The sequence below is a fragment of the Manacus candei genome, unplaced genomic scaffold, assembly GCF_025592945.1.
Source record: "Manacus candei isolate 608988 ecotype Guabito, Panama unplaced genomic scaffold, ASM2559294v1 h1tg000014l, whole genome shotgun sequence".
Lineage (NCBI taxonomy): Eukaryota > Metazoa > Chordata > Aves > Passeriformes > Pipridae > Manacus > Manacus candei.
In genome coordinates this window covers 36,932,258-36,959,802 of record NW_026138062.1, presented here as the reverse complement: position 1 = coordinate 36,959,802, position 27,545 = coordinate 36,932,258, and the positions used below count along the sequence as shown (strand labels likewise).

At 36.8% G+C, this 27,545-nt stretch overlaps 1 protein-coding gene across 12 annotated transcripts in view; it reads left to right on the top strand.

Moving 5' to 3' along the window:
* The window catches only part of ZMYM2 (zinc finger MYM-type containing 2), an 86,678-nt gene extending 59,778 nt beyond the window's left edge, over nt 1-26,900 (top strand). For all 12 annotated transcript variants that reach the window (XM_051779094.1, XM_051779098.1, XM_051779097.1 and 9 more), the window contains 14 exons: nt 1,390-1,562; nt 7,528-7,693; nt 8,500-8,534; nt 10,338-10,467; nt 10,639-10,754; nt 11,615-11,786; nt 13,181-13,291; nt 15,174-15,268; nt 16,416-16,584; nt 17,492-17,643; nt 21,569-21,683; nt 22,764-23,015; nt 23,357-23,477; nt 26,059-26,900. In XM_051779094.1, the coding sequence (XP_051635054.1) occupies nt 1,390-1,562; nt 7,528-7,693; nt 8,500-8,534; nt 10,338-10,467; nt 10,639-10,754; nt 11,615-11,786; nt 13,181-13,291; nt 15,174-15,268; nt 16,416-16,584; nt 17,492-17,643; nt 21,569-21,683; nt 22,764-23,015; nt 23,357-23,477; nt 26,059-26,251 (2,000 nt within the window). In that variant the 3' untranslated portion in view covers nt 26,252-26,900. The remainder of the gene's footprint in view (nt 1-1,389; nt 1,563-7,527; nt 7,694-8,499; nt 8,535-10,337; nt 10,468-10,638; nt 10,755-11,614; nt 11,787-13,180; nt 13,292-15,173; nt 15,269-16,415; nt 16,585-17,491; nt 17,644-21,568; nt 21,684-22,763; nt 23,016-23,356; nt 23,478-26,058) is intronic.
* The last annotated feature ends 645 nt before the right edge of the window (nt 26,901-27,545 follow it).

Sequence of the window (27,545 nt, the reverse complement as noted above, 5' to 3'; positions counted from 1 at the left end):
TTGCATTGCAAGTTAACGTTCCTCAATTACCTTTTGGAAGATGCTGTCTGTTGCAGTTTCCATTTACATTCTTGTGCTTTTAGTGATTTAAAAATAGTATCTCAGTTTCACACATATGAATTCAACCCTAATAGACAACAGCACAAGTCACTGAATTGAAATTACTGAATTTTGTATTCTGTATGGCAGAGGAAGTGAGGTATGTGTGTTGCATATTGAGTTTTGTAATGTACTTGGGAGTACAGAAGTCTGCATCTGTTAGACTATACATATGCCCTTGCAGAGTGGACACTTGGAAGACTTGAGTTCTGGTCTTTGGTGGTCCTGTGATATTTGTGAGATCATAAAACCAGGTGCAGTACATTAGGTCTGTGTAAATGTTATCTCGTCCCTCCAGTGTTTAATATAGAGAGTTACTTTGTCTTCTCATTCTGTTCTCTTCTATAAAATTAGGACAATTACAGGGGTATATGGTATATGATTTAGGCATCAGCTGAATAGACACTAGATTTGAGGTAGTTTAAATACATTATATTCTCAAAATAACCTAAGTAATAGCTACAGTATTCATCTTTTAACACATTTAATATGTTAGAATGTCTTTTCCAATTTGCTTGAGGGAGGATCAGATTATGGAAGAATATAGCTGTCATTATGGCAACCTTGAAATTATGACTGCATAACAAATGAAAAAAAAACCAAACACAAAACAACAACCAACCAACACAACCAGCACCTCCACCCCACCCCAATATGAAAAGAAAAATTAAAACATTAATTGCATACAAATTCTTCACTAATTTCATGTGTAATCTCCTATTATTGCATAATTTTTCTCAGTACTGGTCATTACTTACTTTTTAGTCATATTTTTAAAGAAACTCCTCAGTTCTTAGGTCATCTTGTACATATTAGTGTTCTTAAAAATTAAGTGATTTGTGGTATTAATATAAATAAAAGTAGTAATAAAATTAAGTTGATCTATGATGATAGGTGTTTCTTTGGTAGATAGTGTAATCTGGATATCTAGTATTCTGAGGATGTGCAACTGAGCAATTTAATTCCAAGTCAACGCTTCTGTATGGGTCTTTATTAAAAGAAAATTATGTATTTTTTTCCTGACTGTTTATTCAGGGATTAGATAAGCAAAGATTCAACACAGGGTTTTGTTAAAAAAGATGCAGGCATCATAGGAAACCATAGAGTTATGCAGGAAAGATATTCAGGTAAAAATGTCTTGAAATATAGTTTTATTATGCAACCTGAATTTGTCTGAAGCCCCAATTGTTAGCTGTTGTTGTATTCATTTAATTTTCGATATTTAACTCTTAACTGTGATATCTCTCTGTAAAAATTACTTTGTTCCTAATGTTTAAAATCTGTTTCCAGGCTGCAAGCTGCTATATAAACAAGACTTTGCAAGACGGTTAGGACTGAGATGTGTTTCTTGTAATTACTGCTCACAGCTGTGCAAAAAGGGAGCAACTAAGGAACTTGATGGTGTAGTGAGAGATTTCTGCAGTGAAGAGTGCTGTAAAAAATTTCAGGACTGGTACTACAAGGCAAGTAACTCAGAATTTTTGACGAGAGCTCCACAGTTAAAAAAACCAAAAATGCACATGTGAGGATATCTCAAGGACTGTGCAGCAAATATGGATTACTTCAACAAACCATTTGCTATACAATAAGCAAATGTATTAATTTGAGTTTTTTGTAGACATAGGAGCAGCATTTCTGTCATCAGATTTTATTAATTCATTTGGCAAGGAAGTCTTGAGTTACAGAAAACCAAGAAATTACTATGTTTGTATTTGTTACTTTACAACTCCAATTTTTTCTCAATTGATACCACATTTTTCTTGTCAAAACTTCTTAAATGTATATTCAGAATGTTGAAAACACTGTTAGTAGGAGGTGGATACGTTGAGTTGACTGACAAAAAACTAGGTTAGCGGAGTTTTTCTTGTTCCTGTTTTTGCCTCCTTTTTTGCCTTTTCCCTCTTCCACAGTTTGAACTACAGAGGCTTATTCAAAGGGAAAAGCAAGACCAAATGGATTTCTAATAAAAGTTTAAATCAAACAGATGGCATCTATTTCTAAATCTCTGGAAGTTTAACTACCTTGTGAAGCACAACCAGCAAAGAGTTCACATTAAGAGGTTTTGTTTACATTTTTTGAAAGAAAAAAGATGAAAACCTGCAATTAGTACCGTGGATAAAATATTTGATCTCTGTTGTGAACATCCTGGAAAGCTACATTGATAATATCAAAACAAGAACTTCGGTTGTGGATGCAATTGCAAAAAGACAGTACAAAATTCATCACTGTACCAAAACTCTGCACACAGCCTGGAAGGCAATAAAAGCTTGAAATGTTAGAGGGCTAGATACAAGTCCTGTAATTCAAGATGATCTACCTACCATAAAAGAACTGAATATGAAGACGTAGCTGATATTTTGGAATGGCTGGTTCCAGAAATGTTTCAGCCAAATGTTGTAAATTCTTTATTTTGAAAAATGTATGTAGGGTACTGTTAGACATTCCTAAAAAAAAACTACTGAAGACCATGTGTTTCTTTTGTCTCCTGTGAAAATAGGGGAAGAAAACTTGGCTGCAAAGTTCTTAACTAAAATGTTAACTTCATACAATAAGATTAAATCTATATGCCTTAAAACTTGGGATATGGGGTGAAATTTATCCCTGCATAAAAAGTGCCTTCTGATGGAGAACTTAATAAATCTTTGGTGTGCTTTAGAATCTTTTGGTGATTCAGCAAACAATATAGTCTGGGAGTGTGCATACCAAACTAGTTTTATGTACATAAGCTTCTATGGAAGCTCGTACTGTGATTCAGCTTTGAGAACCACTTGAAAACTTGGGCTTCGGATAACCCTGATTCATGGGATAAGGCTAATTGGCCCATGAAGTCTACTTAAGAAATGCTTGATGGTACAGTGTTATGGGAAGGTTAGATATGCTGTTGTGAAAAGGCAATTTAAACAGATTTTCTGATAACTAGTGACTTTTGATATTTTTGATGATTTTGAGGTGTTAAATATTTGTACTTTTTGAATCTTACACTTGCTAGTGGAACTAGTGTTTCATTATGAAGAATTGTTGATGGTCATTTTTTTCAAGTGCTTCTTAAAGCCTTTACATAGTTGGGTTTTGGTTATAAAAGGTTGAGATTTATTATATGGGGAAGACATATAATACTTTTGGGAAATTGTGTCTTTTGCTAAAATTGTCTTTTTTTTTTTTTTTTCTACCTCCTTGCTCGTAACTTCCATCACTTTTATAAAAGTCACTCCAGATATCGTAGATTTGGTAGTGCTTCAATAGCTCATATTCTTACCTAGCCATAAATAGATGATGATCAAAATGTAGGAGGACTGAATAGATAAGGGCCACTCCCCGAATTTGTACTTCATTAGCTGTTCTGTCTGTTAGCTTCTTAAAAGAATAGTTACATATGTATGAGCTTTGTCTCATTTATGCAATGTTCAGTGTTATTTTGGAGTTTCAATGACTGTATACACAAAGAGAAATAAGTAGTAATAACCTAGTAATGTTTTAACACCATCATTGTGTTCATTAAACAAGTGTTTGTCTCCATCTTCTTTGTCTACTTTTTTTTATGAACACATCTTTCTCATGTAATAATATCTGGAAAATATTGTAATGTTTAGAAATAATCAAGTATTATGGGAGAACTTCCCTGAATGCCAAAATTCTCTTCTAAAAAAGCCAAAAGAAGTTAGCAATGGTAGAAGCACAACAACTGTTATCTAGAAGTGTTAGGAGTTAATCAGACTTATCTAGAATTGTCCTTTCAAACTAATATGAAGCATTGAAATATAAAAGAATAATTCAGCCCTAATCATCTGTTGGGCAGCAGCTACAGTTACCAGTTGGTGCCAATTTCTGAGGAAGTTTCTGCTCTATGGTGTCCATGCAGCTCCAAGACAAGAGGTAAAATTGTTGGTATCTTGAGGTTAGCTCCCCAAGTTATTAGACATTCTCCTGTAAACTTGCATGCAATGGTTTAGATATTAATCTGAAAAATGCCAGGGGAATCTCAGTATAAATGACTTTAGTAGCCTGATGTTTGATGACCATTTCAATCATTTGATGTTATCCTAGAGCATTGAAAGTACCTTGAAAAAGAATATACAGTTCTGAGAACAGCCCAGAAATCTGTTTCTTTAAACATACATTGAGAAACATTGCTGAAAGTACTACAGCTGAAGTGCACACAGGTCATTCGAGGCTACAGTGGAGAATTGATTAGACTCAGCATGTACAGTGGTGACTGTGTATTCAGTGGAGGTCAGATGTCTGCAGCAAAGAGGTAGGGGTGGGGAGCTACAGTCCGAGGCATAGAAAAATTATTGTGGCTGGTGAGCTCAGATAGCAGTGATTGTCAGCGGTGGTAGAATTTGAAACTGGAGCCAGCGTTAATCAAAACAGTAAAGGCAGCGAGGCAGCCTTGTGGAATTTCTCTTATCTGAATTCAGCCGTTCTGTAGATGGCATCTCGATTTCCAGTAAGTACTCTTTCAGAACAGTTGATCTCCTTTCTGATAATCATTCACTCTCTGGAAACATCTTTTGCTTCTTATTTATTGCAGTTGAAGTTGTAATAGACAGCTAAGATTAGGCCAAGTTAATACCATTTGAGAACATTTAGGAACAGGTGATGGAAGGATTAAAAATGTAAATAAAAGCCCCACATATGAAAAGTTTGTTCTTTAACCCAAATTTGGGGCAGACATTAGTGCTTTATACTAATCACCGTGCCCATTTGAACATGCTGAAGAAACGGGAAAAGAAATATACCAAAAAGTAGTTATGAGTTGCAAAGGACTTAATATGCAGTTGAAGCATAGGAAGTAGAGATGGGCTTTTTGGAAACAGAGATAGAGCAGACTTGAAGGCAGGTATTTTGGAGAGTCAGTTATAGTGACAGTATTCCAAATGAAAACAAACGGAAAGGGGAAGGAAGGAAAAAGCAGAAAGTCATAAAATCATAGAATGTCATGATAACCATTAATTTACTTTCATTAAATGTCATGGTCAGGGCAGTGGGTGAGCAAGAAGGTAGCAGGAAACTTCATTGTGTGGAAGGGTGTATAATACTGACTGTAAGCATGATTATGGAAATGGTAGAATTATGGTGGAGCAAATGTAGGGATGAGAAGTGAGGCATTGCTATAAAGGAATCTCAAACTTGCTAAGGAGTAGTAATTTCCATGGGGAAGCAAACCAAAATTTTTTTTTTACCAAATTAACTTGGTAACAGCTCAGGAGAGACAAAGGCCTAAAGCAAACAAGGAAAGGGAGAAAACAGTTACAGGAATCATAGAATCACGGAAGAGTTTGAGGTTAGGGGACTTTTAAAGGCCTTCTAGTCCAACACCCCTGCAATGAGCAGAGGCATCTTCAATAAGATTAAGTTGCCCAGAGTCCCATCCAACCTGACCTTGAAAGTTTCTAGGGATGTGCTATCTACAGTCTCTCTGGGCAACCTGTTCCAGTGTTTCACCGCCCTCATTCTAAAAAACTTCTTTCTGATATCTAATCTAAATTGACCCTCCTTCAATTTAAAACCATTACTTCTTGTCCTATTACAATAGGCCCTGCTGTAGGAAGGCTTTAGTTGCTGGATTTGACAAGATTTGGCCCATTTTTCTTTCTTTGAAGGAGAGAAAAAATTGAGCAAAAAGTGGTGCTTTGATAGTCAAGCAGCTTGCAACAGGTCAGAATAGATCAGCTTTTCTGTACGTGGGTCAGCTGTCAATCAGTGTTAGGTGGGCTTGAGATTTAAAATTACAGTGAATTATACGTATTTTTTTTTCTACTGGTATTTTAGTCTTTTGGTGGCTTTGGAAGATGCATTTACATTAAAGGTGTGAATTCACAGCTTCCCTGAACTGATAAGTCTAGACTATTTTGGCAACACTCTACACTTCATCTTCTTCCCCACTCCCTTCCAAGAATACAATTTACTTGCTCTTTTGTCCCACTGAGAAGATATCTGCTGCAAAAAGAACTGTGGATCAGCATCAGTGGAAAGTCCAAGTGATAAATGTAACAAATTTGAGGGAGGATGGGGATAATGCAGTGCTGTAAGGTCTCTGACTTTGTGTGCCCTGCAGGTACCAAGCACTACTGCTGACACCTGCATAGAGGAGGGGGAGGAGAAATACCTGCCCTTCCAGGGGCACCTGGTGCTAAGCGTGAGGTGATCCTGAAGCTGCAGCTTTAATTGCTCCCAATTTAAAGCTGGTTATACTGTTAGAATAGAGTCTCTACATATCATCTTTAAATACTTGAAAATTACAACTGAGAGCTTAGTTTCTTACATTGCCAGAGAATGGTGCCAGACTGTTCAAGTACAGAGAAGGAACGAAACATTTAATTATTTTTTAAATTTGAACTAATTGGCCTGTTCATACGTTTTTGGAGTCACTAAAACTGCAATTGGACTTCTTTTTGGTTTGTTTCGTTTTTTAGCCATCAGAGCCTTGTGATAACTGCAATGTTGTGTATGGTTTTATGTATTAATGTTTTATGTTGCATATTATAACTTCCCTCTTTCTCTTCTGGCTATGTTATTAGGTTGACTTACTTTGGATTCCTGAGCATCTATAAAGCTTTTATTTTTTTAAGGTCTGCTTTAGGGTGGAGGTTGCAAACAATATTGAGGCAAGCTGTAGTGCAAACAGTTCTTTGCTTAGTTGAAGATGTGAAACTGGGGTCACCACTGTTCAAATAATAATTTATAGCATGGCAGATTAAATGCAGTGGAATCTATTTTGGAGAAAACCCGTATCTGTCTTGTGATGCCTCGTGAAATACCATGTAGACTGGTGAAAGATAATGTTCAAGTTTCAAGTTAACGTGCCAACTAGATTTTGGGGAGCCCTCTTTAGTTTGAGAGCAATTGTGGTTTATAAATCAGAGAGAAATTTGGACAAACTAAAGAACCGGAATCTAAAATTGTTGCCAGACTACTAAAATAATGGAAATATAAAACCTATTTACACTAAAGGGCTGATTTGATACCTAGAGAAGTGATTCTGTTGGTGACTTAAACCCATCAAACTTTGGAGGGGAAGATAAAACAACTATTTGTCCTCAGTTCAATAGGATCATTAAGGAGTCCATCACTTTCTGCTCTTGTTTTGCAGAATGCTTCAATGGAATTAATTAAAATTGATGCATAAAATTAATTTTTTTTGCTGACTGTTTAGAAGTGACCAATTTTTAAAGACTTAATGAAGAATTAGTAAAACAAAGTAGATTTATTCAGGGTGTTAACCCCCAGCAAACAATGAAGAATGAAGTAACAGATGTTCCTGTGTTCACAAGTTAGAAGGTAGCATAACTATTGTAGATGAGCGAGACTTGACTGTGTAGTGGTAATGAGTCCTCAGTACTCTTAAAAATGTGAACTTTTAAAATGTAGAAATAATTTTTTTTCCAAGGTTTGTTTAAAAATGTCAAAATCTTCCTTTGCCTTAAGGCTGTACGGTGTGACTGTTGTAAGTCTCAAGGAACTCTCAAAGAGAAGGTGCAGTGGCGCGGCGAAATGAAGCACTTCTGCGATCAGCACTGTTTGCTCCGATTCTACTGCCAACAAAATGAACCAAATCTGGCAACCCAAAAAGGACCTGAGAACTTACACTATGGTATGTGCTGCTTTATGGCTGATAAATGTCGAACAAGATGCTTCCTTTAAATGAAAAATTGAAAGCTGCATGAATTATTTATTTGTTGTGATAAACTGCATTAGGGATTATCGTATTTATGTTATCATGAGAGGCATCATTGAGCTGCTTTGGGTTAAGTGTAACTTTAGTATTGTATCACTGTGGGAACAGAAAATGTTTTCCTCTTTTCGTTGTGCTCCAGTTTGTCATTATTTGCTCTGTGGAAACACTTCTCAAAATCCCTTTTGGTCACAGAGAGCAGATAAATGCACTAGGAATGAAAAAAAATAAATTAAAAGGAATTAAAAGGAAGTAAGTGAAATGGAAATGAAAAGAGAATGGAATAAAAGTATCTAGATAAGAGGAACACACTGCTTTTTTTCCTTTCTGTTGGTAATAGGTACTATGTAAATTTGCTGATGGACACTCAGTGCAGATTTATATGATATTAGGGCAAGTCAGGCAAAGTTCATGTAAATCAGCTTTTAAATTAATGTAATTATGGCAACACAGCTTCTTTGTATAACTATTTTCATATTTGTATTCAGACCTGCCTAGAACATTGATTTAGTGTTTGCCTTTGTGTAAGACTCAGTACCAAAGTAGAGAGGTGCCTGTGAAGGAAAAGTCTTGGGTGCAGTTCTCACCTGCAATATAGTGCTCATCAGTGCTGTTAATTTAATGTTATATTGATCAGAGATGTTGTCATGAGTTGCTTACTGAAATTTGCTTTGATTTTGAAGAAGGGGAAAAACAATTCTAAAAATGTTTCCTTATACTTTTAGATCAGGGCTGTCAAACCCCCCGGACAAAAATAACGGTAAGTACATATATTTAACACACACACGCTCATAAATATATATCTATATATAAAAAACATAACTAGATATATTTTAAACTTGAGATCCTGGTGACTTAAGGGGATGCTATTAAAAAACAAAAATTGGTCTCTTTGAATGATAATTTACAGAGTTTTTTAGTCTTCTTCACATCAGTAGTTAAAATATTCATACTTTGTCTTTTTAATGTCTTCTGGGAAACTAAATCATCGGCCATTTGTTTTACATCTATAATGCATTCAAGAGTTGCTTAAAAGTTAGTCAACAAACTGTGTATCTTATTCACATGTTTAGACCAACTGGGTGTATTTATTGAGTATAGAAAGGGAAGGGAATTTCACTGGCCAATTAAAATATGAAGATTGTAGCTCAGCTTTGAAAGGCTGAAAATAAGGCTTCAGATCTTAAATTTTATAATTCCCAAGAGTAGAGTGCTCTAGGTGGTCAAGGTCTGATTGGCTTTGCTGCAGGTGGCAGAGTAGGGAAGCATAACTAACCTTTTGCGGGATTGCTGTCTGGGAGAGTGGGATCATCAGTGAAGCACCAGCCTTCATTTTCAGTTTTGGTTTTTGTCAGCTTGTCAAAAGTATTAATATTGTTTTCAGTTAGCCTAGGGTATTTTGTTTGAAACTTAGTTTTGTTTTGATTTATTTGTCACATGGAAGGTCTCAGAACTGCCTATTTTTACCAAGTAAAAAATTGACTCACCTTTTAAATGCAAATAGGCATTAAAGATAAATCTTAGACTTAAGAGAAAGTTTTTTGATGGCATTAGAAATATATTTATGAAAAACACAGAAAATAAAATTGCTTAGGTAATTAGAGACATCAGACAAGCTAAACTGTCATGTTTAAAATTTCTAGTATTTTATGTTTAATGATGTTAATTCAGTCCATAAATTTTTAAAGACCACGTCAAAGCTATGTGTGATACAGTATTTTTAAATATATTTTAGAAAGTGTACAACTGTTATAGTGTACTGCTGCCCTTGGAACTTCACTTTCTTTCCATATTTAAAAGGACATGTGGGGATAGTCTTCCTACATATATATGACTGAATTAAACTGAGAGTTTGTTTCTTAAATCAGGTTCCAAAACAGGTGATAGGGTGCAAAAACCATGTCTGGAACAAGGGGGATTTTTTTACTTCTTGACTGTAAGGATGCAGTTGGAGCATTATGGGATGTTCCCAAGTATTTGTTGTCGCTATTGTAAAACCAGTAGGGGGAGCTCGAAGTTCATACTTCAGGTACTAAAAAATTGTTTAGAGAATTTTTATTCAGAAGTACTTCTTTTTTTTTTAAAATGGGATCTTTGGATTGTAGCATAATTCAAGAATGCCGTAGTTTGCTATACTGCTTATAGTGAATTCTTTTTACAGCTAAAATTACTTTTACATTATGAAAGTGCTTAAATTGCACTTTCATTTGAACAAGAATGTAAAAAAAAAATATTTATCTTAAATTTAAAAACAATAATAACAAAAAAAAAGGGGGGGGGAGAAAAAAAAAAGAAAATTAACCAGAATTTGTTATTCATAGTGCTAACCCTGACTGAGTAAAATACAACTAAATGTTACATTCCTGGCAGTGGCACCTCATTACTAGGAATATAGAATAGCTTGAAATTATGGAATAGGAATTGGTCCTGTTGTGTTAAGCTTTTGTGAGCTTCCTCTTCAGTATCTTGTTTATGAAAAGTATCAACTGGTACATTAAGTCAAGAACTTCATGTTGGAATCAGTGTGGAACAACAGCACGTTCTCTTATTTGCTTGTCTGCAGGGCTCAGCACCACCACCTTCTCCAACACCTAACAGAGAAATGAAGAACAAGGCAGTTCTTTGCAAGCCTTTGACAATGACGAAAGCCACGTACTGTAAACCTCATATGCAGACAAAATCTTGTCAGACAGGTAACTCCTGAACTGTGCTGGAACTACAAATTTCTTTATTGCAGATTTTTCTTAACTGTTATTTTCTTTGAACATATTGCAAATGTTCTGGGGTTTTTTTCCCTAAATAGCAGTTGTAAAATGTATTTAAATACCTGGTAGTGTTCACCTTTTTCTTTTTTCTTTTAACAGAAGATGATTGGAAAAAAGAGTATGTCCCAGTGCCTATTCCTGTACCCGTCTATGTTCCGGTGCCTATGAATATGTATAGTCAAAACGTTCCTGTTCCTACAGCAGTTCCTGTTCCTGTAAGTGAGACTTCAGCTTCATTTTAAAATTGCATCCATTCACATGCACGTGTGGGACCACTTCATATTGTTGGCTGTTCTTGTTCTGGTCTGTCTAAAGCATTGCAGGATGCTGCAGCACTATATATTGAAAAAGCATTAGAATCTGCCAGCGGCACTTAATTTCCTGATTGTTCTTTAGTACTTATCTGCCTGCTTTCAGTGTGAAAATCTTGTGCTGCTGAACTTTTAAGGAACAGTTCTGACTGATACTTTGAGTTTGCTGAATGAACCTTCAACAGCAAGATTTGTTCTAGTAACGAGGAAGCCAAAAAGTTGTGTTGGGGAGGGATGGCAGCATGGGATAAATAGAAGGAAGAAAAGTAAAGGAAAAAATACCAAAACCTGAACTTGTACCAGCAAAAGAAAATAGCTCTTAAGTTTATTTTGTTATCACTTATGTACCTCGTTTCATCCAAATGGTGGAAAAAAACCCCCTGATTTCCTAACATTCTGTGTTTCACAAACAAGCTATTAGAACAGGATGCTGATTTGTCTGAACTGTTAGTCTGAAGTTATAATCAGACATGTTTGAAGCTCCAAAGTTCCTTCTGTTCTTTCTCTGACGACCTATATTTTGTCATATTTTTTTTCTTCTGTGTTCTTTTCTGCTTTTCCTTCTCTTCTCAATCATTTATATTGAGCTTTTTTAACCTGTCAACACTTTTTGCTAGCTCACATTTGAGTGATTTATTTCTAATCTGTATTAACTTTGTCTTTTAGAAGAGGAGTGTAGAATTTTTTTCTGTCTTGGCTACTGTTGATGCTTTGTTGCAGCAATTTTTCTTTTCTCTATTATCTCTGCCTCCCTGTCTGCACAGGTGCCAGTTCCAGTTTTTTTACCCACTACTCTGGGTAGCAGTGAGAAAATCCATGCAGCAATAGAAGAACTGAGGGGAAAAGTGCCCTCAGATCCTCTGGAAACTGATCTACTGAACTTGTCAGGGATGGTGCCTGAACATGCTGGAAAAGCGGAAGCTTCTGATGTGACCAGTGAGTTTCCTTGTGAGTTTTTGGCTCATTGGAGTGCTGGGGGATGTGTGTGAATCAAGTGAAGCATTGGGTTCGTGGAGGAAGTTTGAGTACAACAGTGCTGTTGTACTGTGCTGAGATCTTATATTAAGTTGCCCTGTGGTTTAACCCCAGAGGGCAACTAAGTACCACACAGTCTCTCACTTCCCCCACACCTGGTGGGGAGGAGAATCGGGAAAGAAGTAAACTTTGTGAGTTAAGAACAGTTTAATAATTGAAACAAAATGAAATATAATAGTACTACTAACACGAATAAGTACAGTGAAGAGGGGAGAGAGAGAGAGAGAATAAAACACAAGAAGACTAAGTGATGCACGATAGAATTGATCACCAACTGCTGAGAGATGCCCATCCTCCCCCAAGCAACGTTCAGTGATTCCCCAACCAACTCCCCTTCATATACTGAACATGACATTCTGTGGTATGGGGTGTCACTTTGGACACTTCAGCTCAACTGTGTTAGATCTACTCCCTCTCAGCTTCTTGCGCACCTACTCTCTGACAGAACACGTGAAACTGAAAAGTCCTTGAGCAATATTATTCTCATAATAAAAATTTATGTATCCTGTAACTATATTTTCTCAGTCCACATGTCTCTTTGTTCCTCTTTCCTGGCTCTGCCTGCCACAATCCTCAGGTCTCTTTTGTATCTTTCCAGGAAAATTTGCCTTCGCTCAGGTGAAATTTTGTGAGTTTCTTTCAAGCTCTTTTAACAGGTGTCTGAAAGAATGTTGATAAATTAATGAACAAAGGTCAGTGGAGCTGCAGTCCCAGGAGGCTTCTTGCTTTCCAAACTATTGCCACTCCCCTACTACAACTGCACATTTCTGGTGGTGCTGCAAAGTTGTCACTTGCAGTTCCTTGCTCTCTTTTGTGAAGTACAGCTAAATGAGTAGATATATGGCATCAGAGCTTACTCATTTGCAGAGGACTGAATTTGGAGAAATCTGTCTTTGCCAGAAGTTGGAAAGAGGTCAAACTTTGTTTCTCCCTGCCTGCTTGCCATGTTTGTTAAACAGATACTACAAAAAGAAACTTGAAAATCTGTTCTGTTATGGGAGAATCAGGTTGAAAAATAGATAGTTAGGTTTGTCAAGCTTGTTTGAGTTCTGTGATTGGTTGATATGATCCAGATTCATTAGTATTTGATTTTCTATACATGTGCTTTGCTGACTCATCTTAATGAAGAGGACAAAGAGCTAGTAAGTATCTTTTACGTTTGAAGGAAGTCAGATTGGAGAAGTAAATCTGAGTTCTCAATAACAACAAAATGTAGGATGGTGATAAGCAGGACAAGCAGCTTTAGAACCACTTGTGTTGGTTAAAATAATGAGAGTTTTTCTTTTTTTTTTTAGCAAGTGTGATAGCTGAATCAAGTCTACTAAACTCAGAAACAGAGTCACGGATAAGCTTGCCTGATATTCCATATGAACCAGACCTTGATATTGAAATAGACTTTCCAAGAGGTAATTTTTCTGTGATTTTAATAAATACCGTGACATTGTGTGCATCCATTGTACCTTGTTTAATCATCCTTTCAGAGAAACTTAATGTGATTGCAGGATCCACATGAGCAACTGTTAGGTAAAACTTTGCCATGTTGTTGTAAGACTGGGGACTTCTGAATTAGTTCTCCTATCTTTCTAAATACAATATTTGAAACAATGCAAAAAAAAAGGGAATTTACCTTTCACAGAGAACTTAGCTGCATCATTTGTTTTGAACATGGATTTAGGAAAGCTGTTTTGAAGACTCAAGGAGTCAGCTGGCATATGTCTTGGAAAACATAATGGATGCCTTCTTTAGTTGCCAGGTATTTCCATGGTTTAGAGCAGAAATGACAATTGGCATGCTGCACACCACTTGTATTACATTTTAATATCTTGTTAATATCCATACCTGTATTTAAAAAGGTAGCATTGTTTGAATTTGAAGCAGCAAAATCACTACTTTGAGACCTTTGTTGAAAGAAGCTCTTCGTTTTATATAGTACATTTTTTATCACTCTACAGAATGCAGGGAACAGTGTCTGTTTCCTTTCACCATGTCCTAATCAATCCAAGATCCAAGAATGCTTCTTTCTGGCTCTAGTTAGTGTCCCTCTTGACATAGCTTCTCTTGGACATACAACTGATACCTTACCAGGGTAGCTTCTGTATCTAATGTTTACACTCTCCTTTTGTGTTCTGCCATAGGTAACCACAGTAGATACCCAGACTGGGTTTCTCACTTTGCTGTATGTCTATTTTAAAGAGAAAGCCTGGGGGTTAGTCTGACCTTAATTTTAGGAAGTTTACTAGTCAGATGTGTGCTAGATTTTTAACCGTCTTTGTAAGTGAGGCTTGGTACATGAGAAAGGAAAACCAGGGAAGAAAAGAAATAAAGTGGAATAGTAACAGCAGTCTGTAAGAGAGATTGATTACACTGAAGTGCTTCTGAGATAATAGTCTTTGTGGTAGCAGGAGAAGGACTGCTATTTAGTCTAGGGCAGAGTTCATAAATCTTTGGATGTGAGTGCTGTTTCATCTGCACCAGTTTGAGAGGTATCTTGAGAAGTAAGGTGATAAAATCAGACTATCAGAAAGGCATTCAATTTTGAGTGAAGACATTGTTTGATGGCCAAACGAGGGATGAACCACCTTCAGTAAAATAAATAAAGATGGAACTTCCAACATTAAATTCATATGTTGTTTCGTTCCACTGTGCTGCTTGAAATAGAGTCCATCACCCTACCCATGAAACGTTAGGTAAATAGTATTTTGACAGATTACCATATATCTGTTTAATGAACTCACTGTAATATCCATCATGAGATAGACCTCCACCACTTGTATAAATATAGACTAAAGCCAGTTTTTCTGAAGGGAGTTTGCCTTCTGGTTCTTAATATTTCTAATCAAATATAATGTGCTTTATAAAATATAAACCATGAGTAGAAATGATAGAAATACATGAACAGAAGTGCATGTACTAATTTGTATTTTTTCCAGTCAAAGCTGTTCATTCTCACCATAAGTAAAACTTCTTGATACCAAGACAACCTGGGCAGAAAAAATTATGTAAGAGCCCACTGTAAGAAATGCTGCCATGGTGACCTCAGATAATGTTTGAAAGTGTTGAGCATTGTGTCCTCTACAGTTTTTTTAGAAATAAACATTTTGACAGCTTTGTCTTACTTCAAATATAAGAATAGGTCTTTGAATATAAGAATCCAGTCTTTGGTAATGTTTATATTTGTGCCTTTGTGGACCCCTTATGTTAAAGCACACTAATGTAGCTCATTGTTTTTTTCAAAGCAGTATTATTCAGAGGATGTTTAGAAATAAGTTTCTGTTAATGTATTTTCAGCAACTGAGGAGCTTGATACAGAAAATGAGTTTTTATTACCTCCTGTTTTTGGTGAAGAATATGAGGAACAGCCAAGGCCTCGGTCCAAAAAGAAGGTAATTTTGTCATGCTATTAAAAATATCCAAAAAAGCACAATTTAAGTTTAATTATCATACCGTTCTAAAACATGTTACTGTCTATTAATATCTAATATCCTATATTTATGATGTAAATTGATATATTTCAAATAATAAAATTATTTTAGTCCTGTGTCTGTTGCAGATAACTGTTGGATTTAAGAGGAGTGTGGTTTGTAAATTCTGATCCCATTTTTGCTTCACAGTGGTAGAATTATTGATGTAATGTGCTAGTTTGTACTGTACCTGCTGTACTCTTAGTAATGCTTTTCTACCTTCTACTTTGAACAAAGCTGTCTTGGTTTAATTTGGTAGTAAAATGGAAGAATGCTGGCATTGCCATGGCTTATAATGGGAGCTGTAGCATCTTCTATATAAAAGAGTTTAAAAAAAAAATTATTTCCTTGTAATATTCCCAGATTTTATTTTCAGTCAATCTTAGCTTAGACATTGCAAAGAAATTACCCATATTCTTTTATTTAGAAGGACACTAACAGGAAATAATTTCCTGTGCCTGACACAAAGCTGAAATGATTTTGTTCCAATAATTGCAGTAGATACTGCAGCTTTAAAAAAACCAACCAACTTCTAGTAAAGCTTTCTAAGAGCAAATGTGTCTTTCTAGTATTAAGATTGGATTCTAAGCTCTCAGTATTATCCACTGGATGTTATCCACATATGCACTACTGGACATGCTTTAATTTGGGACCAGTGCTGGCTTTTCCATTGATGGGTTCTGTTGAGCCTAAAAGTTGAGCTTTTGGCATAGATTTGTAGCATCTTTAGCTTCTTGTGCATTAACACAATGAAATCCTATAAATACATCAAATTATTTGGTACCTCATACGTTTGTTGCATAATACAATAGAACGAATACAGCAACTCCATTATCAAAAATTACTGTCTCTGTTAGGAACCAGTTTCAAAGGTGAATTAGAAACGTCTCTCAGCTTAAGTAGATGCTGTCCATAGAAGGATGATCAACAAAGAAACCATCACCTGGATGAAGTGTGTGTTTCTTTGAACGTTCAGTTTGTACTTTGGCCTGCAGCTTGTTCTGCCCAGGTTCTGTGTTACTGCTGTTGGTGACTGCTGGTGGTGTTAACCACTGTGTTTCCACGGCAGGGAGTCAAGAGGAAAGCGGTGTCTGAGTACCAGTCGCACGATGACAGCTCTGAAAACTCTGAGTGTAGTTTTCCATTCAAATATGCGTACGGTGTGAATGCATGGAAGCACTGGGTAAAGTCTCGATATTTAGATGAAGAGCTTCCAGAACTAGAGGAACTGAAATCAAGTAAGTGTTTCCACAAGTCTGGCATCCAGATTCTTATTTGGTAGGGAAAATTGCTCTACTCGTATGATTCTCAGCTGGGGTTTTTAATAGAAGTTGTCACATGTCCCTAATGTTCCCACCATGACTGAGATTATTTTATCACAGAGCAGCCAAACTCTTTTTTTTTCTAGTTTTCCCTGTTTGGTTCAAAATGCTGGGTGTCACACTTCTCATGCCATCTAGGACAACACCGTCCTGGATCTTCTGACTTTCTGTGACCATTTTGATTTTTTTGGTTTGCATCCTATTTTTCCTCATATTCTAACCTCAGAATTCACATAATTTCTGGACTTCTAAATTGCAAGGGAGGGATATCCTACTCTTTTTCCTGGAAAATGATCTTCATCTAAGGCTGGCATTACCTGGCTGTGGAACTCTGGCACAAGGTGACTTTCAATCCTGTGGAGCCTTACTGCTCTTTCTGCAACATTCCTCTCTGTGTACATTTATACTGTGACAGAAGAGGGAAATTGCTGCTACTCTTGCTGTTCTTCACCTCCTACAAGCATCTTAGCACCCTTATGTTATGCTGTTGGATCTTTGGAAACTGCTGTTTCCCCTGAAGGTGCCTCTCTACACCATTGTCTTCAGCATCTTGGTCTGCTTCTGTATCATCCTCAGCTGTGCATGACAGTACATTTGTTAGCGAGTGTTACTGCATTTGGTTAACTAGACTTTACTCTGATAGCCTTGTTTATTTTAATACAAAGCTAACATTTTAACTACTTAGTACATTTTAGTCTTGTTCACTGGTTAGTGGAGAGGACATCAAGCCTGTTTCTCACTTTCCAGCCAAAAAATATCCCATCTCACCCTCACTGTGTGATAATTCTGTTGTATAATGTAGCATTTTTTCTCTATTTTACAGTAAAGTCTGTGAAATTAAAGGAAGATCTATTATCACATACTTCAGCTGAGTTAAACTATGGGTTGACACATTTTGTCAATGAAATTCGAAGGCCAAATGGAGAGAACTATGCACCTGACAGCATCTATTATCTGTGTCTTGGGATTCAGGAGGTTAGTAGAGGCTGTAGAGATGGGAAATTAAGCTGCTGATTTGACTGTAACCCATTTCAGTGGAAGAATGGTGATAACATGGATTTACTGGCTAGGAGCTATTCTTAATATATGGCTATGATCTGGAACACAGGCTGCTCTGTAAATCACATTGTAGAAAGATGTCTGTATAGGAAGCAAGTTTGCAGACCCATCCTGAAAACTCAAATACAAATTGGTATATTGTAATAATTTTAATATTCTTACTGGCTTAAAGCAAGTAATTAGCAGTCAAAAATTACATAGTTTTTCCAAATGCTGTGCTTCATTTTGTATGCTAAAGATGTCTAATGTAAAAACAGAATGAAACAAGGCATGATCTGTAAAAGTTTTACTAATTCAGTTACTTAACATATAGTGGAAACAAGCTAATTGAAGTGTCTTTTGGGGAGGGTCTAATTTACTGAATATTGCAGACTGTGGGCAGTCAGGATAGAGTGCAGGGAACTGCTATATTAGCTGTCTAACACACAGTAAGATAGAAGGAATTTAGGTTAGATGTAATGTATGTGAAGGCAGTAACTTATATCATTAGATAATTAGAAAAGCTATTCCACAGCTTAGCTTTTAAGCGGGGGGTATCTTAATTTTTGATACATAAGGCAAAACACAGGTGGAATAAGCAGTGTTCAGAGCTCAGTGCACAGAAGATTTCATTCAAGGCAATAAAAAATGCATATGATGTGGAAAGCAAGCTGTTCACGGGCTTGCAATCTTACTTAAACTGTTCCATACTTGAGGCAGAGGACTTGAATCAAGTAACAAATTTTTTAATTGAAATATTTTTAACCAATATCTCCACTAATTCTTCTGTGTTGCAAGTACGCAAAATTAAAGAGTTTATTTATATTTTTACATCATGGTTGAAATTTGACAAGCAATCATTCATTTTAGTCAATGGCTTTTTAGTCAATATTGCTGCAAGGCGTGTTTCAAATTCAGCTAGCTTTCTGCTTCTGCACTTGCATGATACACTGTCTCTCTGTATCTTTCTGTTGAATTGAAAATACTTGTGTTAAGCTGATAAACAATACACAGAGTGAGGCATGTGTTTATAAAATGAAACTCAAATTATTGTTGTTTTTTTTTACCTTTCTCTTTGTGCCTTTGACATAGTCTATTTTGTCAGTCATGAAAGCTAGTTATGTGTGAAACTTTTTTTTTCAGCTCTTCAGAACCATAGTTTGTGTGGCACAACACAATTATTGTGTGTGGCACATACAGAGTGCTGGAACACTAGTGGAACAATGTGTGGTCACTTAATTATTGCTTATACTTAGTGTCCAGTGTTTAATTCAGGTGATGTTAACAGGCCTGATTAGTTGTCCAAATTGTGCCACTGCTGTTTGGACTGGTAGGAAGACATGCCCTGTTCTGATGAGTTTGCATTTCACAAAGGCAGACAGCAAGTGAGGTACAGAAACATGTGAGCATGTGAGCTGTCAAGGGCTGCAGCCATCTTCTGTGTGCTAATGGCAAATTGTACATATTGGGGTGTGTGTTACCCTTCTGAAGAAACACGTTTAAACAAGATAGTGATACACTAAATGCAATGTAGTTGTCACAATGTACAACAAAACTCCATTGCCTTCTATAATTTTCCTAGTCTTTTTTTCTATCTGTGTGGGTACCCCTGAAAGAGAATAAATTGTCTACTACTGCATGAAATGTACAGGCTTTGAGGAGAGGCTCAGAGGAGATTAAATGATGCCATTTAAGGATGAAGTTGTGCCAAAAATCAATACTTTGCTAATTTAGAGTAAGTTTCTCTTCAAAGGAAGAGAATGTAGGAACCATAGGTTAGTAAAAAAAGTACTTTTCCCCTCCACCAGAATTACTGCACTCACTGTGGCTTAATGCACATGCAGGTTGGAGCTTTTCCTCGTGGGTGTAATGTGGTTTGAGCATAGGTGAAGTGCCCAGGAGCCTTCAAGACCTAAGTTGGTGGTTTTTGATTTTGTGAAATAACTTTTCCTGAAGGAAGCATTGTAAAATCTGTTCCAGGAATCTGGTCCCTGAGTCAGATAGTGCAGTCTCTCAGTTCAGGTTCATTTGCAGCTGAAATTGTTCTGTTTTCAGACAGAAGTGGTTCAATAATGGTTCTTGTAACTCTGAAGTACTGATCCTGAAAAATATCACGCTTAAAGGTTGCCGCATGGTCAGGCAGGCATCTAGTAGAGAGGGTTCATCTAGAAAAAGGTGTTAGTATGCTGGTGCTCCTCTGCTGCATCATGGCCTTCATTCTTTGTCCCAGTGTAGATTGGGATTTGGGGTTTGTTTTCTTTGTATGTCTGGTAATGGGGGTGTTTGGGCAAAATTCAGGCTGATGGAGTTGGCAGATGTTTGTCTGAAGGTGCTCTGGGCATTGATTCAACCTGTTCTCCTCTGTGGGATTCGGAAGCCCATCCAGCCAGTTCCTTCCTTTTTGCTGCAGTTACAGTAGAGCTCATCCCAGGTGGGAATAGCCTATGCTAATCTTGCTGCCCCCCTTTGAGTTAGTAGAGTAGCAGAGCAGTGTTACAGTGTGGGAATGAAGGTTTGCAGATGCATGTTGAGTGTTATGTTGCAGTCTCCCCTGCTACACCACACTGTTCTTCTTTAGACTCTCTAGTGCTGCTGGTCCAGAGTGCTTCACAGATTTCTACTGGGGATGTCAGGGTTTAGCCAAGCACTTATTCTGAACCAGGAAACAGAAATATTTTTAGATGAGTTCTCACAAGCTTTCGTGTGAATTGGTTTTGTTCTGATTTTCAGTCTGATTTCATTTTCACTGCCAGCATTCAGTGTGTGTGTTTAATACAAACCAGAGAAAAACAAAAATTCATGGAGGGGCAGACTCTGTGAAGCTTCTAGTAAGCTATATTATCTGGTTTAGAATTGCTTTATGAAACTAGGACTGGTATATGTAAAAACAAGCACATTTGGGGGAATATTGTGCTTTGAAGAGTTAGTTAAATGTATTGTATAAAATAGTTATCTAAATGAAGGAGTTGTGTTGGAGACTTCTAGGAAGTGTATTCATTCATTTTTCCGTATTATAAATCTAAGTGCAAAAATAAAGAAGCCAAGATATGCTGGACTGTGACCACCTAGTGTTTAATGAGTGCTGTCTTTAATGCTATTTCAAATATGTGTACAGAAATAGATGCCATTTTCAGAAATGAGTACATTTTTTGTCTGTCACTTTTATTGTATTCACTAACAGGCTTGTTCATGCAAAGATAACTCTGAAGTGGAAAATTTAAGAAGCCAATCCTCTCTATTTTAGAAATGTCTCCAGAGAGGGTAATGTCAAATACTGGTACAGCCCTCAGCCAGTAATTCTTGGTAAAGGTTTAAAAGTGTTTCTGTCTGTAAAGTCAAGAAGGTTAAGATAATTAGATTGCAGAATAGGCAAGTGCCTTGCACCATCCTGTCATTTTTCTTGCACTGCTGCATGTCACTATGGGGTGTTTCTTGCTCCCACTTTTGTGTTGAAGATGCTTTTGTCACTGTCTGGAGTTCACATTTAAAATGCCCAACTCTTGCTAGGTATGGGGTTTTCTTCTTTGAAGACCTAGGTGGAGGAAAAGATAAATAAGTTGTTTGTGGTTTGGTTTTTTTTAATGACTCCCCATTCACTGATACAATGTTGCACACAAGAAATCTTAGAGAAAAATGTTAGAGTTGTAATTAAACTATGATTCATATCCAGTTAGGAATTTACAACATATATTATATTGGAGGTAACTTTTAACTGTTAAATATTGGAAAAGTGGCATAGCTTTATTGTTAGATACTCTTTTTCAGTACAATGCTTGCGCATTTATTAAAAAAAGAACCCTGTACCACAGGAGTTGTTCTAATCTGGAATCATAAATGCTGTGTCTCTCTCTCTTTTCTGTAGTATTTATATGGAAGCAATCGAAAAGACAACATATTTATTGATCCAATCTACCAGACGTTTGTCCAGGAATTAAATAAAATCCTTAGAAGTTGGCAACCAAGCATACTTCCAGATGGTAATTTTCTTTTCAGTGATGTATGTTTTTCATCTCTTAATAGTTCTGTATTCTTAAGCACACACACATATATATATATATGTATATAAAAACATTTTATGCATTGCGATAGTAACTGATGAAGAATTATGAAGATATCATCTAAGATTTCAGTTAAGGCTGTACCTGTTCTTTTTATCTGGTTTCTGGGTAATCCATGCTACAAGAGTTGATTTTGCCACTGCCTGTTAAAATTGACTATCCGTTTTTAGGAGAGAAAGTTAGAATAAGCTCTTTGACCTGTAGTTTTTTTTTCTGGTCCATTTTTTTCCCAGCAGGAAGCAGACAGGCAGGCAGTGGGCTATGTGTTGGTAGGGCTAACAAGTGATGTATTTTGGCCTTTCTTGGCTGGATTAGGAGGACTCTCTGATGTGGGTCTTCTGCTCAGGAGGATCGTCAGTTCATGGAGAAAGCAAATTTTCCCCAGCAGATAAATGTTGGTGCTGAACTGGAGAATCAGCTGTTCTTCCATCTTTCTCACAATCCTCTCTTGAGTGAGGGCTTGTCCTTGCCAGATGCTTTCCTCTCTCTTTTTGATATTGGCTTCTCTCTGTATAGCTCTTGAGAGGCTCTGCGTTGGGTCCTTCCTGTACCCTGTTAATGATCCTTGTCAAGGAGTGCTTTCCATGTGAGATATTCATTAGTAATAAGAAAGTATGCTATTTGGAGGCCTTACCTGAGCAGAATAAAATTAACTCAAAAATATGCTTTTTATGAGGGAATTAAGATTACCCCTTGAGCATTTATTTTTATGTAATAACATGAGGGAGCTGCATGTCAGCAGTGCTGTTGTAATTAAACAGAAATGTGTTCCCTGTGAAATTACCTATACTGATATTTCCCATTGACTGTCTCAGTGAGTGTCTATGTCTTTAAGAGGTGGTTTTGGGGGTATGGACATATAATTAAACATGTTTATTAGAGGCTTCTGTCATGAGCATTTTGTTACATTTCACAGTAAACAGAAACTTGATTTTTTTGGACCTGGACAGTATATGGGCTAATTCATTGTATTTTCTCCAATATTCTTTTTTTTCCAAGGATCAATATTCTCTCGAGTTGAAGAAGATTACCTTTGGAGGATTAAACAGCTAGGATCACATTCACCTGTTGCTCTTCTGAATACTCTGTTCTACTTTAACACTAAATATTTTGGCCTGAAAACTGTGGAGCAGCACTTAAGGCTTTCTTTTGGCACTGTTTTTAGACAGTGGAAAAAAAATCCGCTAACAATGGAAAGCAAAGCTTGTCTTCGATATCAAGTGTCTTCCCTGTGCAGAGCTGATAGTGAAGGTACTATAACAGTTGAAAATTAGTATTGCTCTTCTGAGGAATGTCTGGGCATCTTGCCTTGAGCTGGAGCTTTACCTTTGCATAAAGTTTAGCAGCTCTCAGCTCCCAGATCTCTAATCGGAGTGTGTGGTCCATGGAGACTACAGGGTCTCTGCACTAAGTGATCTCTTTGAGCCCACTCGTCTCTCTGTAAAATGCTGTGACTTTGCTGTGGCTGTGGGTGGCATTTCCAGTTTGCAGATATGCATAGTTGTGGTGGGCTGCCTGCACTGGGAAGTTTACTGAAAATTGTAAACTAACTTCAAGTTATATCTTAGATGTTGTTGATTTTCTTCTTAAAGATAAAATTACTACTGGAAAAAGGAAACATGAAGATGATGTACCAGTATTTGAACAAATTGAAAACACGTCTGATCCAGCTAGATGCCCTGTGAAAATGTTTGAGTGCTATCTGTCTAAAAGGTAAGTATGATACAGGGTAGTACAGAAGGGGTCTAGACTAAACCAGATGCAGAAGGGAACTGCTTTGATTCAACATGAAATGCACTCAAGCAAAGATCATCTGAAAAATACCAAAATGAAAGTATTGAAATCTCCCATTCTGTACCTGGACAAGATGGGCAGAAGATGTGGGAGCAGCGGAGTACTTCGATGTTAATTGTCAAGGACTCCTTCTGAAAATGGCAGTACAATTCAATTTTCTTATCTGTGAACACCAAGTATCTCTGCAGAGAATTACCAGCAAGGCATCTGGTAGGTTTTGCTGCTGAGGGTTTTGTTTGTGAGGTCCCCATCTCTTCAGTAACAATTGGATTGAGACAATGGGTTTCCTGCATTATAAGTTATCAGGAATCTGAAATGTAGATGCTTTTGAGATACCAAGTGTGAAAACATGTTTGTAGTATTTTGTCCTAGGAAAAGTTCTATGGATGGTAACCCAGCATTTAGAAATAGCTTGTTTCCTTCCAATCTGCGCAATTAATTGTGCGGGAAGGAAGCAGAAATTAATACATTAAAAAAAAAAAACTTAGGCAACTCCTAAAAGAATTAATTTAGTAGCTTGGAAGCTTGAAAATGGGATTCCTTGGGAAATATGTTCCATTATTTGTAACAGCCATTCAAGTGACTGATTTTAATGTAGATTTTATGTAGCTCTAAGGGAAATATAGGCAAGTGATACCAAAGAAATAAAGTCACCTTGTATATACAACACAATAAATGAAATGAAGTATGAGACCCAACATGCATTAGGAAACAGCATCTTAGTCTTAAAGGTGAAGAAAGCGCTTACACACAGCATCAGTGGAAGTGCAATTATGTTGTGTTATAGAGAGAAACAATTAAAGAGTAGCTTGTGGTCTGTTAATGCAACCACCTGTCTTTCATAAACTCAGTTAATTCTGATTGTTGCAGGAGGATTTTGCCTTCACTGTCTACTGTCATGGTTTGGAGAGTATATGTTGTTAAAGAGTTGAAGATGGATTTTTTAACTGAGTTACATAGCCACTAGGGGAGAGAGAACACATAATTCTTTTTTTCTTTTAGAAACATCTCAACTTTGGCAAAAAGAATGCACTTAGAGCCATTTGGAGCGTCATTTATGGTGTGGTTTGAAGTCATGGTGTCTTGCACACATTGGTCACCATTGCTGACTAAAGGAGCAGACTGCTTCTCCTGGTTCTGCTTCTAATAACATACAACTTGCATCTTTGTTGAAATAATTTTAATGAAATATTTAACACTTTAAAAAGTATTGTAAAATTTTAGGCAATGCCAGCTGATTGAAATATACTTGGCAACCAGTGAACAGCTGCAGCTGAAATTTCAGGATGCTTTCATTCAGAGCTATGAACACCATATCATTGTCTCATTAGGTCTCAAGCTGTGCCAGGGGAGGTTAAGGCTGGACATTAGGAGGAATTTCTTCACAGAAGGAGTGATGAAACATTGGAATTGACTGCCCAGGAGGGTGGTGGAGTCACCATCCCTGGAAGTGTTTAAGGAAAGACTGGATGTGGTACTTAGTGCCATGGTCAAGCTGACACGGTGCTGTTCTGTCATAGCTTGGACTCAATGATCTCAGAGGTGTTTTCCAACCTAATTGATTCTGTGATTGCTTGTTCCTATAAAAATAATGACTTTTCAAGAAAGTAGGAAGGAGGTTCAGATATTACTAGAATATTTTAAACATGCATATTTGGTTCTTATCTGACTCTGATTTATGTGAGAGCAGAATAAACCAACATTTACCCTAGCAGGTGAAGAGCAATACTTAAAATCTCATCAGCCAGTTTGGGAAGGTGAGCTGGTAAAAATTCTTAATTTTACTGAAGAAATGTGAAATGGAGTTGACTCCTGAGATCTACAGCATTTGTGAAGGAGGGAGCATGAGTGGGCACTTGCATATACAGAATTGAAAATTCTTTTCTGAGACTTGCCTAAATGGACAAAATGCTAGAATTTCCTTAAAGGAGCCTTTTCTAGTGGCTTAGAGGATGTTTCTGAGCTGGATCGAACTCCATAGTATGGTTGGTAAGGAATTAAGCAATGAAGATTTATAACAACCAACCTTTTAAGTAAAATAGGAGGAGGAGGGATTTTAGCTTGTTGTATTTCTGAGCATCTCAGAACTACCATCCTTGATTTTTCAGGAGAACCCCAGGCTCTAATTCAGAGATAGCCTTATCAGCCAGTGATTGTGTGAGCAATTACTGATGTCAGTGTTGGGCCTCTTTGCAAATCGTAGAAAGTACTTCCTGGTTTAACAAGTCCTGGATCTGCAGATTTTTGAAAGCTGGAAGAGTCTGTGGTCTCTCGTATGCTTGCGAAGTCCCGGGCATCTGGGACTCTGAGGATGTGGGATCGACTGGGCTTGGGCCAGACCTGGCCATGGCTCCTTCTGTGCGCAAGACTGCATTTCTCCACACTGTAACTTGCCTAGGTGCAGTTAAAGTTTTGTTTGATCAGGATTTTGGAATTGCTAGTGTTCTGTTTTGTCCTGTGAGGCTGTTTTTCTAACCCCCTTTTTTTAACCTCCTTGTAGCCCACAGAATCTGAATCAGAGGACAGACATGTTCTATCTGCAACCAGAGTGCTCTGTCTCCGCGGAGAGTCCCATCTGGTACACTGCCACTTCACTAGACCGCAACACTTTGGAAAATATGCTCGTACGGGTTCTTTTAGTAAAAGATATTTATGATAAAGACAATTATGAACTGGATGAAGACATAGATTAAAACAAACTTCCAAAAAACTGTCAAGAAAACAAACAGCATTAGATATAGTCATGCTGCTAGACCTTTACTATGGAAAACATTTCAAGTTTACCCTTTGTTTTATGAGTTTTGTAGCAGTGTGTACCCTAATGTGGGTATTACCATGTAAATAGTCTGTGAGTGAAAGTTTCCATTATTCTGTGTAGTGATTTTAGGATACATAACAAACACATTTCAGATTTTCTTTTTTTATTATTTATTTGATTAGATATGTTTGTAACTTTTTACATTGCAAAATATGAATGAGAATGTGCCATGTGTATTTTTTTTCCCCCTTGTAGTACAAGACATCCATGTTGCACAACTCTGCTGTTGGAAGCTCTCACGAAAGGAGGCTCTTTTAATAGCTTCTTAAACTGGATGGTTGTGTATGGGTAGCACTACTAAAGTTTAGAACTTGCTGTGTCTTTCAGAATTTTTAAATGAATTGTAAACTAATAGGTTTTTTACTTTTTAGTTACTGAAGCCTTATGAGGTTATGTAGAGAGATTCCATCTTATGTACCAAAAATAGACAAAAGAGAATGCTGTCAATATTGGTGTACTGTAATGTGAATCTATTCTGGTGAAAACATTTTTTGTTGCCCTTATTAAAACCCTAGTGTCCTTTCGTTATTTGTGACTCTCTCTCAATTGCCCCTACAAATAAAAAATATATATACAAATAAATGAATATAAGCTTAGAGCATGGGGTCATCAAGACATGTATTTTGTAAAAAAGAAAACTAAAACCAAAAACCCCTCAAAAAAAAAGGAACAAAAGAAAAAGAAAAAAAAGTCTGATGACAATGCTGTATAATCCTTTTTCATCTTTACTTTTCCAATCATAGTTACCAGTACCTCATATTAATGTAAATTTGTCCTTTGTAGCCTTAGAAAAAGGGGTTCTCTACTGTATTACATGAAGTAATACAGTATGCTAAATTTTTAACCTTTGTTTGTCCTTGCATTGCTGTATTTAAATACAGGCAATACTTGACTATGGGTGGGAAAATTCTTAACTGATGCCTCCATTCAAAAGCCATATGAGATGTGAAGTTACAGAAAGTCGAAAGACAATTTTTCTTGAAGAAAAGTCCTTTTGTTTGTTTATATCCTCTTGTTGTACTTACTTTGCATAAGTAGTCTTATTTCCAGATACACATTTAACTGCTCAAGTTTTGTTATTTGCTCTTATTTAACTGATGCAAAAAATATGGTGGTTCAAGCAATGGGTTTGCTATTGTACTGAAAAAAATGTAGTAGAATATTCTACT